The sequence below is a fragment of the Grampus griseus genome (assembly GCF_964374135.1).
Source record: "Grampus griseus genome assembly, chromosome: 3".
Classification (NCBI taxonomy): domain Eukaryota; kingdom Metazoa; phylum Chordata; class Mammalia; order Artiodactyla; family Delphinidae; genus Grampus; species Grampus griseus.
This window is the reverse complement of record NC_139019.1, coordinates 109,493,114-109,509,611: the sequence shown is the minus strand read 5'-3', so window position 1 is coordinate 109,509,611 and position 16,498 is coordinate 109,493,114. Positions and strand designations below refer to the sequence as shown.

The following is a 16,498-nucleotide window of genomic DNA, read 5'->3' as shown; positions in this document are numbered from 1 at the left end:
TTAAAATATTCAGCTTCAACACTTTGAGTATTTCTCCTTCATAATCATCTTTAGCCTTTCCAAGAAGTCTTTCAACGTACTGTTCTTGGCTTCATTCACAGAACAGGTCTACAAAAGAAACATTTCATTAGTTTTCATCGCTAAGTATTTGAGTCTTGCTCATGCCTGTCTACCTGGCTCAAGCCGATGCTGCCACTTGCCGCCTGAGCAATGATCAAACCAGGGCCTCCAGTCTGGCTTGACTCTGCCACTAGGCCAGCAGGGTTTGCCTGTTTTTGGTGCATGCTACCTACACTCCTAGAAATGGCCACTGTACCATCACTGTCTGCCTTCAGGGTGTGGCCATCCCTGGAGAGGTGTGTCACAGCTAGGTTCTGCTCAGGGACGCGTAACATGAAGGTGGAGGCTCAGACCTGCCTGCTGCCATCTTGAGCCCTTGCCATCTGGACTGCTGAGAGAGAGATTCAGTCCCCCTGCCCATTAACCAGAAACATCATAGCTTGGCAGCCCTTCAGGTGGAAAGGATTCCTGGTACCTACCACCAGGCCACTGCTTCAGTTTGAATCTCAGCTCTACCAAATTATTAATTGCATTGCTTAGGACAAACTACTTCGTTTATAAAAGCGTCAGTTTCCTCCTTTGTAAAAGGGGAACAATAGCGCCTACTTCCTAAGATAATTAAGAGGCTCAAAAGAGACAATGAGGGCTTCCCTGGTGGCGCAGTGGTTGAGAGTCCGCCTGCCGATGCAGGGGACACGGGTTCGTGCCCCGGTCCAGGAAGATCCCACATGCCGCGGAGCGGCTGGGCCCGTGAGCCATGGCCGCTGAGCCTGCATGTCCGGAGCCTGTGCTTCACAACGGGAGAGGCCACAGCAGTGAGAGGCCCGCGTACCGCAAAAAAAAAAAAAAAAAAAAAAAAGACAGTGTAGTGTCATCTCCCTGTTTTATTACCTTGTAAATAAGGCAGCAGGGAGGGGATGAATGTCCCCAATTCCTCTACTTGGCATTAGATAACATCCACTCTTGGCTCTGCCTCTTTCCTACCATCAGTTCTCCCCTCTTACTGGATCATTCCCACTGGTATACTGACATGCTCCATATAGACCTCACCTTAAAAGAACTTCCTTCACACCATACCTGCCCTTCAGCTATTGTTCTATTTCTCTGCGACGTTATAGAAGAGCACTTCGAAGGAGTTTTTATACTCAGTGCCCCTTTCTTTTCACTCCTCCCCAGCCCCATTCTCTATGGAATCCACTCTAGTCAGGCTTTCATTCCCGAATCTCCATTTATATCAGCATCACCGGTAACCTCCCTCATGACAAATCCAGTGGCCATTCTCAGCGTTCATCGTTCTTGACTGTTAGTACATTTGACACAGTTGATCACTCCCTTCTTCTTAAAAGAGTTTCTTCACTTGCCTTCTGGGGTGCCATACATTCTTTGACTTCTCCTACTTCACTGGCTACTTCTCAGTCTCTTTTGCTGGACCCACCTCTTCCTGACCTCTATATGTTAGAGTGCCTCTGGGCTCCGTCCTTGGATTTTGTTCTTTCTTTATGTGACTTTTTTTTTTTAAAGCGGCCCTGCTTTTTTTTTTTTTTTTTTTGGCTGCGTTGGGGCTACGTTGGTTCTTCATTGCTACACGTGGGCTTTCTCTAGTTGCGGTGAGCAGGGGCTACTCTTCCTCGCGGTGCACGGGCTTCTCATTGCCGTGTCTTCTCTCATTGCGGAGCACGGGCTCTAGACATGTGGGTTTTAGTAGTTGTGGCTCGCGGGCTCTAGGCGTGTGGGTTTTAGTAGTTATGGCTCGCGGGCTCTAGAGTGCAGGCTCAGTTGTTGTGGCACACAGGCTTAGTTGCTCCGTGGCATGTGGGATCTTCCCAGACCAGAGGGCTCAAACCCATGTCCCTTGCATTGGCAGGCGGATTCCCAACCACTGCGCCACCAGAGAAGTCCAGGCCTGTGGCTTTAAACAACATCTTTCTAAGCACACTTCACTTAATGTCACAAGTTCTGACATCTCCCTTAAGCTTCAGACTTTTTCAACAATCTTATCAACATCTTCACTTGACTATTAAGTAGGTACCTCAGACTTACTATGTATAAAATTCAACTCCTGACCTTAAGCTCAGCCACCAGCCCTGATCACCCCCAGTCTTCCATATCTGATAACAGCACCAACCATTCCCCAAGGGGCCCAGGCTAGGAATCAGGAGGCCACGTTTTACTCTCTCCCTCACCCCCACAACAGATGTGTCAGCAAGCCCTTCTGGCTCTATTTTTGGTTAATATCCCAAATCTAACAATGTCTGCTGCTTCCACCCTGTCACACCCACCATCGTCTGCAGGCTGGAATACTGTGGTAGCCTCTCAACAGGCCATCTTGCTTCTATGCTTACCCCTACTCAGTCTATTTACTGCACAGTAGCCAGAATGATCATTTTAAAAATTACATAAATCAGATCGTGGTCTCTGCCTTGCTTAAAACCCTGTGGGAGTTTCCCACCATGCTTGGGGCAGAATCCATAGGCCCTGTGTGATCTCCTATTAAAATCCTCCTCCCTCACTGATCCAGGCCCTCCTATTAATCTTTGAACACATGAAGCTCATTTCTACCTTAGGGCCTTTGCACAGCTGTTCCCTCTGCCTGGAATGTTCCTTCCAAATCAGTAACATGGCCGGCTCTGTCACTTAGTTCAAATATCTGCTCAGATGATGTCACCAACTACTAAATCAGCCCTCTCCCTCAGGACCCCTGTATGTTCTTTATTCCTGTATTTTTCTTCATGGCACTTATCACTACTGGAATCATATGTTTGTTTGCTTTTCTCACTCACCCATTACAACATTCTGTAAGAGCAAGAACTGTATCCCCAGTGCCTAGAACAGTACCTGTAAGCAACACTCACAGAGCCTCAACAAATATTTGTCGAATGAATGAATGGGTTGATGAACCAAGGGTACTACTATTCATAAGGAGAAATATCTTAGAAGTAAGGCTGCCATCCATTGGAAGGCAAGCTGTTGGCATAATGCAGCTTACCATGTTTGCCATGCTGCTGAGGTTCCTGTGAAGTCCACTCAGGGGTTTGTTGAAGCACTTGTGGTATCTGTAGATATGCCGAAGCACAGTCCCGGCCCTGCAGAAAGTTTCCTTCTCAGTTGTGTTCTAGAAAGAGAAATTCCACAGATAGCCACTGCTAGCTTGATTTTGAACATTGGAGAGAGATGTTTCCTTCTGATTTCTTCTTTCCAGAAGGACAAGTGGAGAAGGTGAATTTGCTCAACTGTGGATCAGGTATTCAAGTATTCCTGCCATGTGAATGGAGGCTGCTCGTCACAGCAAACAACCTCTTCCAGTTACTTGCAAATGCAGCAGCCTTTTCCTGAAACCTCCCAATTTCTTTTCCCTTGGAGGGTTTTGCTGAAGGGGTACCTGAATCAAGTCACTCAACTAAGTAAATGGGAGAGTGGGGATTTGCATGCGGGGCCATCTGTCTACAACCCATGTCTGTTTCTTTATCCCATGCAAGCTCTTCTTTCTGTGGATGCAGTTGTATGTACATCAGCTCGTAATCAGAGTCTGCTCTGTCTTATTCCTGTAATTTATAGTTTTTGAATCCAGGTTCCCTGGAAATCCCACATGTTTGTTGAATAAATGAATGCCCATCCTTTGACCTGGACAGTGCCACTTTGGCCAGCACTCTCCATTTAACCCTCCCCATGGGAAGTAGCAGTGTGAGGAGATACATGTCCCCACACAGCTAGACGTGAGTGCCAGGATCAGAGCTAGGTGCCCCAGGAGTGTGGCCTGGGGAGATGAGGGGAAGCTTCTGAGAAAGGGTGCTGGGCCTTGGACAGAGTTTCTGTTAGGGGCTTCTAGCCTCGAATGTGCAGGGTCAGAACCTCCTTGGAATGCTGGCAGCCCTGGTGTGAGTCTGGCCACATGGCTCTTCCTGGGGACCTTTGAGCCTCAGAAGAGGGCTTGTACAAGTGCAGAACCAGCTCTTTTTGAGAACCTGGGAGAGGGAATGTGTCTCGGCCTGGTCAGGCCTGGTGTATCCTCTCTCTCTCCACTGAAGAACAAAGGCCCGGAGCCTGGAGGGTGTCTTAGCTTGAGCCCAATCCAGCTCAGATAAACCTGTCTCCAGCCTCTGCCAGGACGTGCTCTTGTCCCTTGCCACTCAAAATGTGGCCCATGAAGCAGCAGCGTGGGCGTCACCTGGGAACTTGTTAGAAATGCAGAATCTCAGACCTCCCTCTGGACCCACTGAGTCACAATGTGCGTTAACAGGATCTCCAGGGGATTTATGTGAAAAGCACTGTCCAAGCAGCTTTCTAGGGTCTTCCGTATTTTTTCTGATTACCAAACTTTTTACTATAAAAGTAATATACAGGGGGCTTCCCTGGTGGCTCAGTGGTTGAGAGTCCGCTTGCCGATGCAGGGGGACACGGGTTCGAGCCTGTTCGAGCCTGTGCTCCGCAACGGGAGAGGCCACAACAGTGAGAGGCCCGTGTACCGCAAAAAAAAAAAAAAAAAAAAAAAAGTAATATACATTCAACAAAAGTGAATTCACTCATTATCCCATTAGCCAGAGAGAACTACTGTTAAGATTTTGCTAACTATCTCTCCAGATTTTTTAATACTTTTTTTTTTGCAGTAGGGACCAACTATTGATACTCTTTTATAACCTTTTTACACTTAACATATAGTACTAGCAATTTCTTACATCATTCAGTAATATTTAAGAACATGTGATTGAGAGCTGTGTAGGAACCTAGGGCATATTTGTGCCATAGTTGGTCAATCCCCTATCACTGCAGTTTTTTGCTTCTGTAAATAAAGTGGCAGCAAGCCATCTGTATAAATCTTTGTGTTCATCTCTTATTTCTTTAGGCTAAATTCTAGGAGTGCAGTTCATATTTTAGGGTTTTTCCAGGAAGATCTTGACCCAGACCGAAGCGCCAGAATCCTAGACTACGAAAGCTTCCCCTTTCCGCTGTGGAGCTTGACGGCCCATGGGCAGGGCCTTTGGAAGGACATGTATGTACTTAATGAAGTACATGTCCTTCCAAAGGGCGTATACTCTGGCTGGAAATTTAAGAGCAGCACCAGTATCTCTGGGCTCTGGGAGTCAAGAAACCTCCCATAAATCACCATACCTCTGGGGGGCTTTGTGGGTGAGCAGAGGTGGCGAGGCCAAGGAGAAGGCAGACACTAGCTGAGTATGCAGATGGAGGCAGACGCCTATGTTGCTGGAGAGAGAACAATGAGGTTCAAGAATGCCAAAAAGAGAAGAGATCCTTTGCTTATTTGTCCATCAAAATCTGATGAGCCTTTTCTAAAACGTTGGCTAGGAGCTTAGAAATTATACTGTCTCAGTTTTGAGTATGTAGCCATTTAAGGTAGGAAAACACCCTCTAAAGATATTTTTCAGGGACTTCCCTGGTGGTCCAGCGGTTAAGACTTCGCCTTCCAGTGCAAAGTGTGCGGGTTCGATCCGTGGTCGGGGAGCTAAGATCCCACATGCCTTGCAGCCAAAGAACCAAAACATAAAACAAGCCATATTGTAACAAATTCAATAAAGACTTTAAAAATGGTCCACATGAAAAAATCTTTAAAAATAACTAAATAAAGATATTTTTCAAAAGACTTTCTAAAGGTGATTAGGATAAGTATAGAAAAGAGTTTGAATCAAATGGAAAACTTTTAAAAGAAGGAATTCTAAGGGTCTTTAACTAGTTTTAGTTAAAGTCCTTAATGTTTTAGTTCCATTGGCATTGCGGCAACAGGATGACACTCTGACCGCCCACTTTTTCGACTGCTTGTCCAGCTTTCGCTGCCTGAGTGTGTCTTGCTTAGGGCATACCTTGAGGAGCCATGCGGACTCTGCAGTTCAGAACTGCTCAGGAAAGAGGCTCAAAAGGGAGGCCTGGTCTCCTGCCAGAAAGAAGCCCACCCCTCATAGGAATACAGAAGTGGTGGCACACCATTTGGGAGACTTCGGTGCAGGGATTCTGCTAGAGTTCTAATGGGTCTTGACTAGCTTCATTTAAGGACATACAGATCCATCCTATATGTATTGTATTCATTATCTCCACTTATGCCCAAATTTAGTCAGCGAGTGTGATGTATGAAAAGAATCCTCTACTTTCACTTTTAAAAAAAGATTTGAGGGTTGGCATAGAGCTCTCTGAAAAATTATGGACTTTTGCTCCCTTTGGTAGTAGGAAATACCTCCAACTAATGGTCCACCCAAGAAGTCCTTCCTAGGCCAGCCAGCTTGCTTGCTTTCCACCTTTCTCTTCCTCAGACCACCTAACTTCAGAGACACTCGGGAGGCATTGCATGTGGAACCCAGGATTTAGATCAGCACATTCTTCCAGCATTTGCCAAGAGCAGGATGCCACCCAATTTGGGCATAATGGAACTCTTGATCCCCAAAAGCACTAAAATGAATATGCTGGACTTTGGAAAGATGTTCTTCTTGAGAACACAAAGAAGTAACTTTTCCTCCCACATAGCATCTTTGTGGGTTTTGAAAATAACAACTTTCTTTGTTCTGAAGTATCTTAATAGATAAGTAAGCAGTGCTGAGTCTTTGAGGAAAAGAGAAGAATGGAAAAACAAGCTTGTTAATCCAGGAGGAATAGAAGCAGTTCGGGAGAAGGCATGAGATAGGTAAGAGTGAAGGAAGGCAGCGGGGACTGGCCTGCACCTTGGCGGGGGTGAGGGCTGGCTAGGTCTTCTAGAGCAGCCCAGAGTGGGGTCGCACTGGGCTCGCAGTCATGGAGGGTTTGATTTCCTAACGCTGGCCTCTTTCTTGGAATGATTGCTTCTCTACAACCAGTTTTTGCCTTTAATCAGGAGTTATATCATACAATACCATTTTCCACTAACTCAAGAGTTGGATTCTAGCCAACTCTCAAAATTGCTCTCAAATCTTCACATGTAGAAACTGAGGCACAAAGAGGTGCGGAGACTTACCAAAGGCCACATAGTTAGTTAATGGCAGAACTGGGGCTAAAGCCACAGACTGTCTCACTTCCAAACCCTCGGCACTTCTGCTGGGGCCCTGCCCTTGGCTTTGGCAGCACCCTCCCAGCAGTGCAGCCAACCTCTGGAGAGCCCAGAGCACAGCTCAGTGGACTCCTGGCTATTTTATTTCTATATATATACAATATTAATATATGAGATATATAAAGTATCAATACATTATATATATATAATATATAAATTTATATATATATATAAAATCTCCAAGTCCTTCCAACCTGCTGATGGACAGATACAGTCTGATATGGGATGAGATTCTGAAGGATAAAATTATATAATATGTATTATATAATATTATGTATTATACATTTATATTATATACTATTATATAATTACAGTATTATATATCATTGTATATCAGACTCCTGGAATAATCTTTAATGAAGTGAGATAGTCCAGATAAAGGCCCGAAGACCAGCTTTGCTCACGAGCAGGACAGGCCTGCCCTGTGGCCTGGGTGCTGGGGTGTGGCCCTGCCCAACCCATAGGGCTTCACTCCTGGCCAAGTCTAGTACATGTGGAAAGCAGGTGGTTAGGAGACCACTGGTAAATTGAAGCTTTGGGTTTTTCATTCTCAGTCGTGTGTTTCCATGAAAACAGGAACTGATGTGCAGAAAGCTATTGATATGGCTGTAGTCATGTGTTTGTCAGAGAAAAATGCACTATCAGCTGTCAAATCTATCTCCTCCCACTGCAGATCGGGGGGTGGGGGTGAGATGCAGCAGGAGGAGGAAAGGTGAGATGCTCTGGTAGGAGCAGCCGGAGGCAGGGATATGTCGGCCCCTGTCCAGCAGGACGGTTCTGGACAGGCCAGAGGGGAGTTGGCAGGACAGAGCAAGATGAGGGTCTCTGGACAGCCATGCCCGGAGCCGGTGGGCTGTTAGGTGACCAGGCTGCGGAAGAGGAGGGGCTCTGGCGATACCTTTCCTGTTGCCATAGGAAGTCTCTTAGACAAAATGAAAGCTCTCTCAACGTGTAATCTCAATATCTGTTTTTGTGAGAGTATTTGGTTTTTCAGAAATATATGGGCCAGAAAAATTCTCTCCTTCAACAGCATTTATTGAGTGCCTGCTATATTCCAGGTACTCGACCTGGGTTGGGTAAAATCCTAAAGAGCTTTTCCTGGACTGGGATCTGAATTATGACTACAAAACCCAAGCTTTCTATTATACGTCTTCTAAATCAAGTGAAACCAGAAACACCAAAATGTATTTGAGAGTAAAGATCAGAATTCTCAGTCTTTGAAAACGTTTCACCCATTATAGTTAATTTGGGCCTGTTCCCTTTATGTTAAAAAAAAATTTCTTGTTCGAACACTTGTGGATGGCTCTCCTCACCAAGTCACCTATCTGCCAAAGCAGACCCGGGACAGCTCTTACCTTTGTGGTGGCAAAGACGTCTTCTACAGGCAGCTCCATGCACAAGTTCTTGGCCCAGGCAGGAACGAGAGAGCAAGAGACAGAGTTACCTCCAACTGCACAGGGTAAGCCTTGCTGAGCAGCTCTGACTCCCTCAAACTGAGAAAACTTCCTGTGGTCCCTCGGGTGAAAAAAGTGCCAGGAGACAAGTCTCCACACTGCTCCCCATCCTATCACCAACCACCAACTACCAACTCTCTAGAAGCTGTTATGTTCTTTTCACAGTCTAAGAAATATGCACAGCATCACCAGAACATCTGGAGAGATGGTACCAGATAGCTTACCTTTCTTGCTGTGAGGATGTTCAGCGTTTTGATGATCTCTTGTAAGGTAACATCGCACTTGTGTCCATGGACGAAGTTGCTGGTACATGCCAGTAAGCAGACTAGCATTGGGATCAGTTGGGAGGTGAGACCCATTAATAGATCTCTATTTGCACTGACAATGTGAGACAATCAGTTTACCAGGAGAAGCTAACAATGCAATTCTGACAAAGATATCTCTATATATAGATTTAAAATTGCTGAAACTGAGGGAAAATAAGTTTACATTGGAAATTTTCATTACACCAGGTTGTCAGTCATGTGGGACCAATCAGCGCCTCTCTTCCAGGAGAAAAAATGCCTCACAAAAACAGGTAAAATGTTCCTGTGAAATCAGACCAGTAGGAAAATGAAACCTTTTTTTTTTTTAAATTAACTACAAAGTATCAGCATAGGAAATTACACCATAATTTGCTCTTTAGGTTAGTCTTATCAGCTTGGGGTTGCTGCTGGCTTTTTGCTTTGCATAGAAGGAGGAGGCCACAGGTGTCCGAATTTGTTTCAGTGCAGCCCTCCTGGGGAAAGATAGAGTAATATCAAGAAAGTTTGACTTGATTAGTATTTCAACCTGGCTTCTTCCAAGTGTGGGTGGCATCTGGGAAACTCTCCTTTTGTGGAAAAGCTGATCTGGGGTTCTTTCTCTGGGTAGAAGGAAAGTAATAGGCACAGATTCTCTCCTGTCCTAGCACTCAGGCATGCCGTTCTTCCAAATTTAGGATTTTGGCCAAGGACTTGTAATATGAGGTGGGGCTTAGTTAGGGTCACATCAGGTCCATAGGTCTTTAACAATAAGGAGGCTCTAGGCAAAGTATGCCTATCCTGAGTTTTCAGTGGTTAAGACTCAGCACTTCCACCGCAGGGGGCGAGGGTTCGATCCCTGGTCAGGGAACTATGATCCCACGTGCCGTGTGGCAAAATAAATAAATAAAAGATAAAAGTAATTAAAAAAAAAAGGAATGACCACTTTGAAAATGGAATTTAAATACAACCTTAGCTAATTAGGGAAAAAGAGCCATAATTTCACAGATTTACCAATCAGTTGTCCTGATCAAGGTGCCACCACTTGCCCTGGTGCTTCAGTCTAATCTCTATGGACCTGGTGACGCGCTGCACGCCCCCATTGTTCACTCAGATGCCTGCGCACCAGAACGCGACTGCTTATTCCTCCCTGAGCCTCTCCTTCTCTTTCCTCTCCACTTCCCTTCTCTTGGTTTCTGACCTTCCCCTCCCTACTGATTTCCTCTGGAAGGTCACACAGAAAAGATGACTGCTAAGGTCATTCCTGCCTTTTGACTCTTATTGCAGTGATTTGTACTCCGTGAAAGAAAGGATCTGGATAGTTGTATCAAATAGGTCCTTGTGGGCTTCCCTGGTGGCGCAGTGGTTGAGAATCCACCTGCCGATGCAGGGGACGTGGGTTCATGCCCCAGTCCGGGAAGATCCCCCATGCCGCGGAGCGGCTGGGCCCGTGAGCCGTGGCCGCTGAGCCTACGCGTCCGGAGCCTGTGCTCTGCAACGGGAGAGGCCACAACAGTGAGAGGCCCGCGTACCGCCAAAAAAAAAAAAAAAAAGGTCCTTGGACCATATTTAGGATCCTTCCATTGGGACTGTGCAGGGGATTTGCTGGACTCAGTGCAGTGACTTCTGATACCAACTGTGTGGAGTTGGGCCAGACCTCCCAGGTTAAGGGCACAGCCTCCACAAGACTGCCCTCATTTCATACACTGGCTGAAAATTTGGGAGTCCCCAGTCCACCTTCACTTCTGGCCAACTGGCTACCAGTTTGAGTTCCCACTATCCTCTCAGGTTCAACAATTTGCTAGAATGACTCACGGAACTCAGGGAAACACTATACCTAAGGTTATAGTTTTATTACAGCAAAAGGATACAAATCGGACCCAGCCAAAAGAAGAGACACAGAGGGTGAGGTCTGGGGGGGTCCCAGGCACGAAGCCTCCTCTGTCTTCTCTCCCTGGAGTCACAACATAGCGCTTCCGCAGCACCTTGATGTGTGACTACACACAGAGCATGCCAACCAGGACAGCTCATCGGAGCTTTGGTGTCCAGTTTTACTGGGGTGTCATTCAGTAGGCATAACTGACTGAATCCTTGGCCACTTGATTGACCTTATCCTCCAGCCCCCTCCGTGGAGGTCGGTCTGATATCACAACAGCTTAATGGTGTGACCAGTCCACCTTGAGTGGCCTCATTAGCATAACTATTAGGCCCTGCCACAAATAGCAAAGATACTCCTATAACTTGGAAAATCCCAAGGATTTAGGGGCTACCTCCCAGGAACTGGTGACAAAGACCTGTCAAATTCTTTGTTCAAGGGGTTTGGAGGTTACCTCCCAAGAGCCAAGACAAAGATCAGACCTCTCTGGGTAAGTTAATTCTTTTTTTTTTAATAGCTATTTCTTTTATCCCCCAGTTTTATTGAGATATAACTGACATACAGCACTGTATGTTTAAGGTGTACAGCATAATGATTTATCTTATATATCATGAAATGATTACCATAAGTTCAGTTAACATCCATCATCTCATATAGATACAAAAAAAAAAAAAGAAAACAATGTTTTTCCTTGTGATGAGAACTCTTAGGATTTACTCTCGCAACAACTTTCAAATACACCACAATGCAGTGTTAGCTACAGTCACCATCCTGTATGTTACATCCCCAGTTCTTATTTACAACTCTAAGTTTGTACCTTTTGACTGCCTTCATCCAGTTCCCCCTCCTTCCACCTCCCACCTTTGGTAACTGCAAATCTGATCCCTTTTTCTATGAGTTTTGTTTTTTTAGATTCATATGTGAGATTATACAGTATTTGTCTGTCTGAGTTTTCACTTCAGGTTCTACGTTGTCACAAATGGCAGGATTTCCTTTTTTATGGCTGAATAATATTCCATTGCACATATACCACAAGTTTTTTATCCATTTGTCCATGATGCACACTTAGGATGTTTCCATATCTTGGCTATTGTAAATAATGCTGCTATGAACATGGGAGTGCAGATATCTCTTTGAGTTAGTGGTTTTGTTTCCTTTGGGTATATTCCCGGAAGTGAAATTGCTGGTTTGTATGGTAGTTCTGTCTTTTAATTTTTTGAGGAAGCTCCATAACTGTTTTCCACAGTGGCTGCACCAATTTACATTCCCACCACCAGTGCACGAGGGTTCCCTTTTCTCCACATCCTTGACAACATTCTTGTCTTTTTGATGATAGTTATTCTAGCAGGTGTGAGGTGATATCTCATTGTGGTTTTGATTTCCATTTCCCTGATGATTAGTGATGTTGAGTTCTTTTTCATGAATTTGTTGGCCATTTGTATATCGTCTTTGGAAAAATGTCTATACAAGTTCTTTGCCCATTTTAAAATTGGATTATTTGTGTTTTTTGCTCACCCTAGTTTTTTCTTCGCTACGCAAATGGGGGGGAATTAATAAGAAAGGGCAGCCTTCCTTCCAGGATAACTAGAGACTTCAAATCCCTATTAACTATTACTTGGAGTAAAATGGTGCATAGTCCTTTTTTAAGGAAATGTTCAAGTTAAAACGGGAGTAGCCTTGCAAGTGCAGGCACATGGGACAAGAGTCTGCGGTGCAGAGCACACCTCTCAAAGCCTTGAGGTTTGAGGTGGAGCTGGAGAGGAGGAGAGGTCAGCAGAATCCCAGCATGCATGGGAGGCAGTAGAAATGCTATCTACGTGTTGAACAGTTGTTTTTTGAGCCTTTGCTGAGGGCCAAAGCCTGGGCTTGGGGTTCTGGGGCAAAGATGTGAGTCAGAAAAGGAATATAATTTGTGATCCATAGCTCAGAAGCAGAATACAGCTTCTTTTTTGCTTTGTTTCAATGGTTGGATGAGGCCAGGGAAAAAAGGATAAACTCTCCAGACTGTCAGGAGTGACCAGAAGGTCCCCACCCTTCCTGCAGGGCGACACCATGGCAGCTGTGCATGTGACTGGGTGTTCAGAGGCCAGGAAGGTGGGGGCCTGCGTGTCAGGGACGGCAGCCAGCACCCAGCCACATGAGGACAGAGGTGAAGGAGCCTCTCCCAGCCTGCGGGAGTCACGGGCCAGGATGGCGAAGCAGGTGGGGCAGCACTAAAGCGCAGAGGGAAGTTGAAGACTGCTGGGCCCTGGCTGGGTCAGTCAGAGACTCCCTGAGCCCTGCTTCTCTTCTGTCAGCTGAGCCAGACAACACCCAGCAGAGCCCTTTCTGACTCCTCGTGGGCTTCTTCATGAAAAAAGTAATACTCCTCCAAGGGAGTGATACTTAGCAGAGATTGGAATAGGTCGGGGACTGGCGCGGGGGGTCAGTGCTAGGGCCGGGGGGCAGCAGTGGGAGGCCTAAAGGGGGGAGCTCCCTGAGGAACCAAAGAACGCCAGTGGGCCTGGGAAGGGAACCAGTTAGAACACTGCGGCCGTCCTGTGAAGGAGGGAGCTGGTGTGGAAGGTAAGGCGGTCAGTGCTGTGGGTCTAGTGTTACTTAGCAGCAGTAGAGGGACCTGGAGTCAGTGGGACCTGGCGGTTCTGAATCCCAGCTCTGCCACTTACTTTCTTGGTGACTGGGAAAAGGGTGACCCTGTCCAGGCTTCTGTGTCAAATTAGGCTAATAATAGGGGTGTGGGAAGGTGATCGGAGGTAATACATATAAAGTGTTTGGTGTGCCTGCCATGTAGGAAGCCCATAAATGCCAACTATCATTTTCACCATTATCATTGTTATCATCATCATCATTATTATTAATAGCACTTAGAATTGGCTGAATATGGGGGTGAGGAAGAGGACCCCAGGTTTGTGGCTTGGGGAACTGCCATTCACAGAGATGACCTTTGAGGAGGGAAGGAGGTTGGTGGGGGTGGAGCATGAACTGAGGCGCCTGCAGCTCTGAGCTGAGGAGGGTCTGTGTTGTAGACAGAAGATGAGGGGAAGCCAGGGGAACAGTGTGGTCCTGGATGGGAGGGCGAGGGAAGAGAGGGAACAGGAAATGACTGCGGCACTGGAAACACAGAAGGAAGGAGAGGAGGCAGGCAGCCAAGAGCCTGAGAGGGAGCCCAGGCATGAGCCTCCGAGGACAAGTGAGTGGTCAGCAGGGTCCTCAGGGTCAGGCGAGATAGGGGCAGAAGGGCTTCTGCTGGATTTAGCGATGGGAGAAAATCGGCGACATCACTGAGGTGGCTTCTGAAGCGCAGTAGGCTCACAAAATGGAAACAGTGGTGTAGATGCATTTCGGAAGGCCAGCTATGTTGGGGTGCTAGTTGCGAGCGGTGGGGGACCACACACGATCAATAGTTATTTTTTAAATGGGACATTCTTGAGCACAGGCTTCCTCAGCTCTGTAAATGGCAACTCCATCCTTCAGGGTGCTCACACCATGGTGCAAACCTCCCGTGCCCCACACCCAATGTGCCGCCAAAGCCTCTGCCATCAGACTGCAGCCCTGCTCGGAAGCAGGGCAGATGGGGCAGAGATGAGTTGCTAACTGTTGAAGTTGGGCAATGGATACCTGGGAGTTACTAAGACTTATATGGGTAGAAAAATTAAATATATGTTTATTATTTATATTTATGTATTATGTAATATATTTATAATGATTATATATCATGTATAATGTTGATGTAAATAATGTATACAAATAAGTGTATATTATGTAGATGACCCAGATATCTCCTGAATTTGACCACATCCCACCCTCCACTGCCACGTCCACTGTCATTTCCCACCTGGGTTTCCACAGGAGCCTCCTGACTAGTCATTCCGCCCCACCCTTGTCTGCACAGTCTGCTCTTCACACAGCAGCCAGTGTCGCTCCATCACACCTAGAGCTGGAGCAAAGCCCAGTCCTGCCTGTCCTCTGCTCAGCCACGCGAGTGCTTGCTATTGCTAAGACTTTGACACTCGCTGTCCCCTCTTCCTGGACGTTTCCCTCTGTTGTGTGAACAGCTTTCTCCCTGCTCCTCCCATTTCATCCAGGTCTTGGTTCTATCCTATCTCACCAGGCGGACTTCTCTGACCTCCTATCACAACATGGCAGCAGCCTCTACCTGCCCCTGACTGCTCCGTTGCCCTCTGTAGCGCTCACCGCCCCCTGCACACCCTGCATTCTCTTGTTTGTGCATCCTGTCCCCCCACTAGAAGTAATCTTGTTTTTTTCACCATGTGTCCCCAACACCCAGAACAGTGTCTGGCACCTAATGAAGGCCTCAGGAGATCCTTGTTGCATGAATGCATGGAGCTCCATTTCACAGAGGGGCAGCTGAGACTCTGCCTGAGTCACAACAGGGGAAGTCAAGGGGACAGCTGGGACTTGAAGCCAGGGTGGTTTGGACCCTGAAGTCCTTGCCCCGAGCCCCTGTAGAAGGCAGGGAGAACAGGATTCTGGGCATAGATGCAGGGAGGACCGCCGACACGGAGACAAGGGGACGAGGGAAGGAGGGAGCTGAGACAGGCACGACTGTGGACTCGGGCTTTGCCAAGCAGATGGTAAAGTAGCTGCTTCTCCTGGAAGAGAGGGAAGCTGGCTGAGGAGTCTGCAGGAGCTGTCCATCTACCCACAGGCCATCCATGTCTCTTCAGCTTCAGAGCTGGGCTGGCGGCCCACCCTCTCCCATCTCCTCCCCCTCTGATCCCCCTATCCCCACCTCCAGGCAGGTCAGGCAAGGTAAAGACCCCCAAGAATGGAACGTCGTCTTCTCTCTTCAGAAACACAGGATCTGATTGGCCCAAGGAGGTCCAACCCATGAGAGGAATAGTACAGGACCTCCTGTGTCCCAGGCCCCTACAAAGGCCTACCTCCTCTCCTGAGACAGCTGATCCCAGGGAGCAGTTAGACCTGAGATGAGGGGTCCTGGGCTCGTGCCTCCCAGGTGCGCTGCTGGCCCTTCCCAACCCCAGTCTTGATCAGCTCCCTCCTACCTCACGGACCAGGCGTCAATTCCATGTTCTGTTGCTTTATTTTTTTTAATTAAATTTGTCTTTGTCCCCCAGTGGGAAATGAATGTATGCTCATTATTCATAGAAAATGTGGGAAGACAGGGATTAGAAGAAAAAGAAGACAATGAATGAGAAACTGCTTTTCTAGTGAGGTGACTCCTTCTGGCCTAGGCCCCTCTGGTCCGCCAGAGGCCATCAGCTTGGGTCTGTAGGGGTTGCCACAGCCAGCTCGGCCCTTCCCACCTTCGTGGGTTTCAGGAAGAGCCCTTGGGCCCCACGCTTGTCCAAGTGATGCAGAGAGCGGAGCTGATGAGAGTTGCTATATTTACTTGTGGCGTCTGCGTCACTGGCGACCACACAGCGGCATCTGCCCAGGCAGCACGTGGGCTGGGGGTGTTTCTGAACGACGCTTTGAGAGAATCACTTTCCACAAGAGAAGGCACGCAGGAGGGGAAGGGAGAGAGCGCAACAGAAAGTGAGGTTGTAAGTAGAAAACCGCTTCTGGGATTTCAAATGGCTTCGTCATGGGGCCCTCCCTTGCTGCTGAGAAATCAGTTGATCTGGGAAAGTTTGTTGCAAACCCTGTGCTCTGTTGCTTTTGGGTGGAGCTGAGAAATGAGTGAAGAGAATGAGGCTTTGTGACTTTTATTTTTCAGGGTAGGAGTGGGCAACGTGTGTGGGAGGGGTGATACAGCCACCAGTTCTGACACCGGCTTGGACCTCTGGAAAGGCTGGGTGCCTGGCCTGTGTGTCCCAGG

The 16,498-nt window shown here is 47.2% G+C and overlaps 1 protein-coding gene across 1 annotated transcript; it reads right to left on the bottom strand.

The window, feature by feature from the left end:
- Positions 1 to 15: 15 nt before the first annotated feature.
- IL4 (interleukin 4) lies at positions 16 to 8,897 on the bottom strand (the record flags this gene model as incomplete). Its single annotated transcript, XM_082652382.1, has 4 exons — positions 16 to 108; positions 3,047 to 3,172; positions 8,440 to 8,487; positions 8,763 to 8,897. The coding sequence occupies 4 exons, from the start codon at positions 8,895 to 8,897 to the stop codon at positions 16 to 18; spliced, it is 402 nt and encodes a 133-aa protein (XP_082508508.1).
- Between the last annotated feature and the right edge of the window lie 7,601 nt (positions 8,898 to 16,498).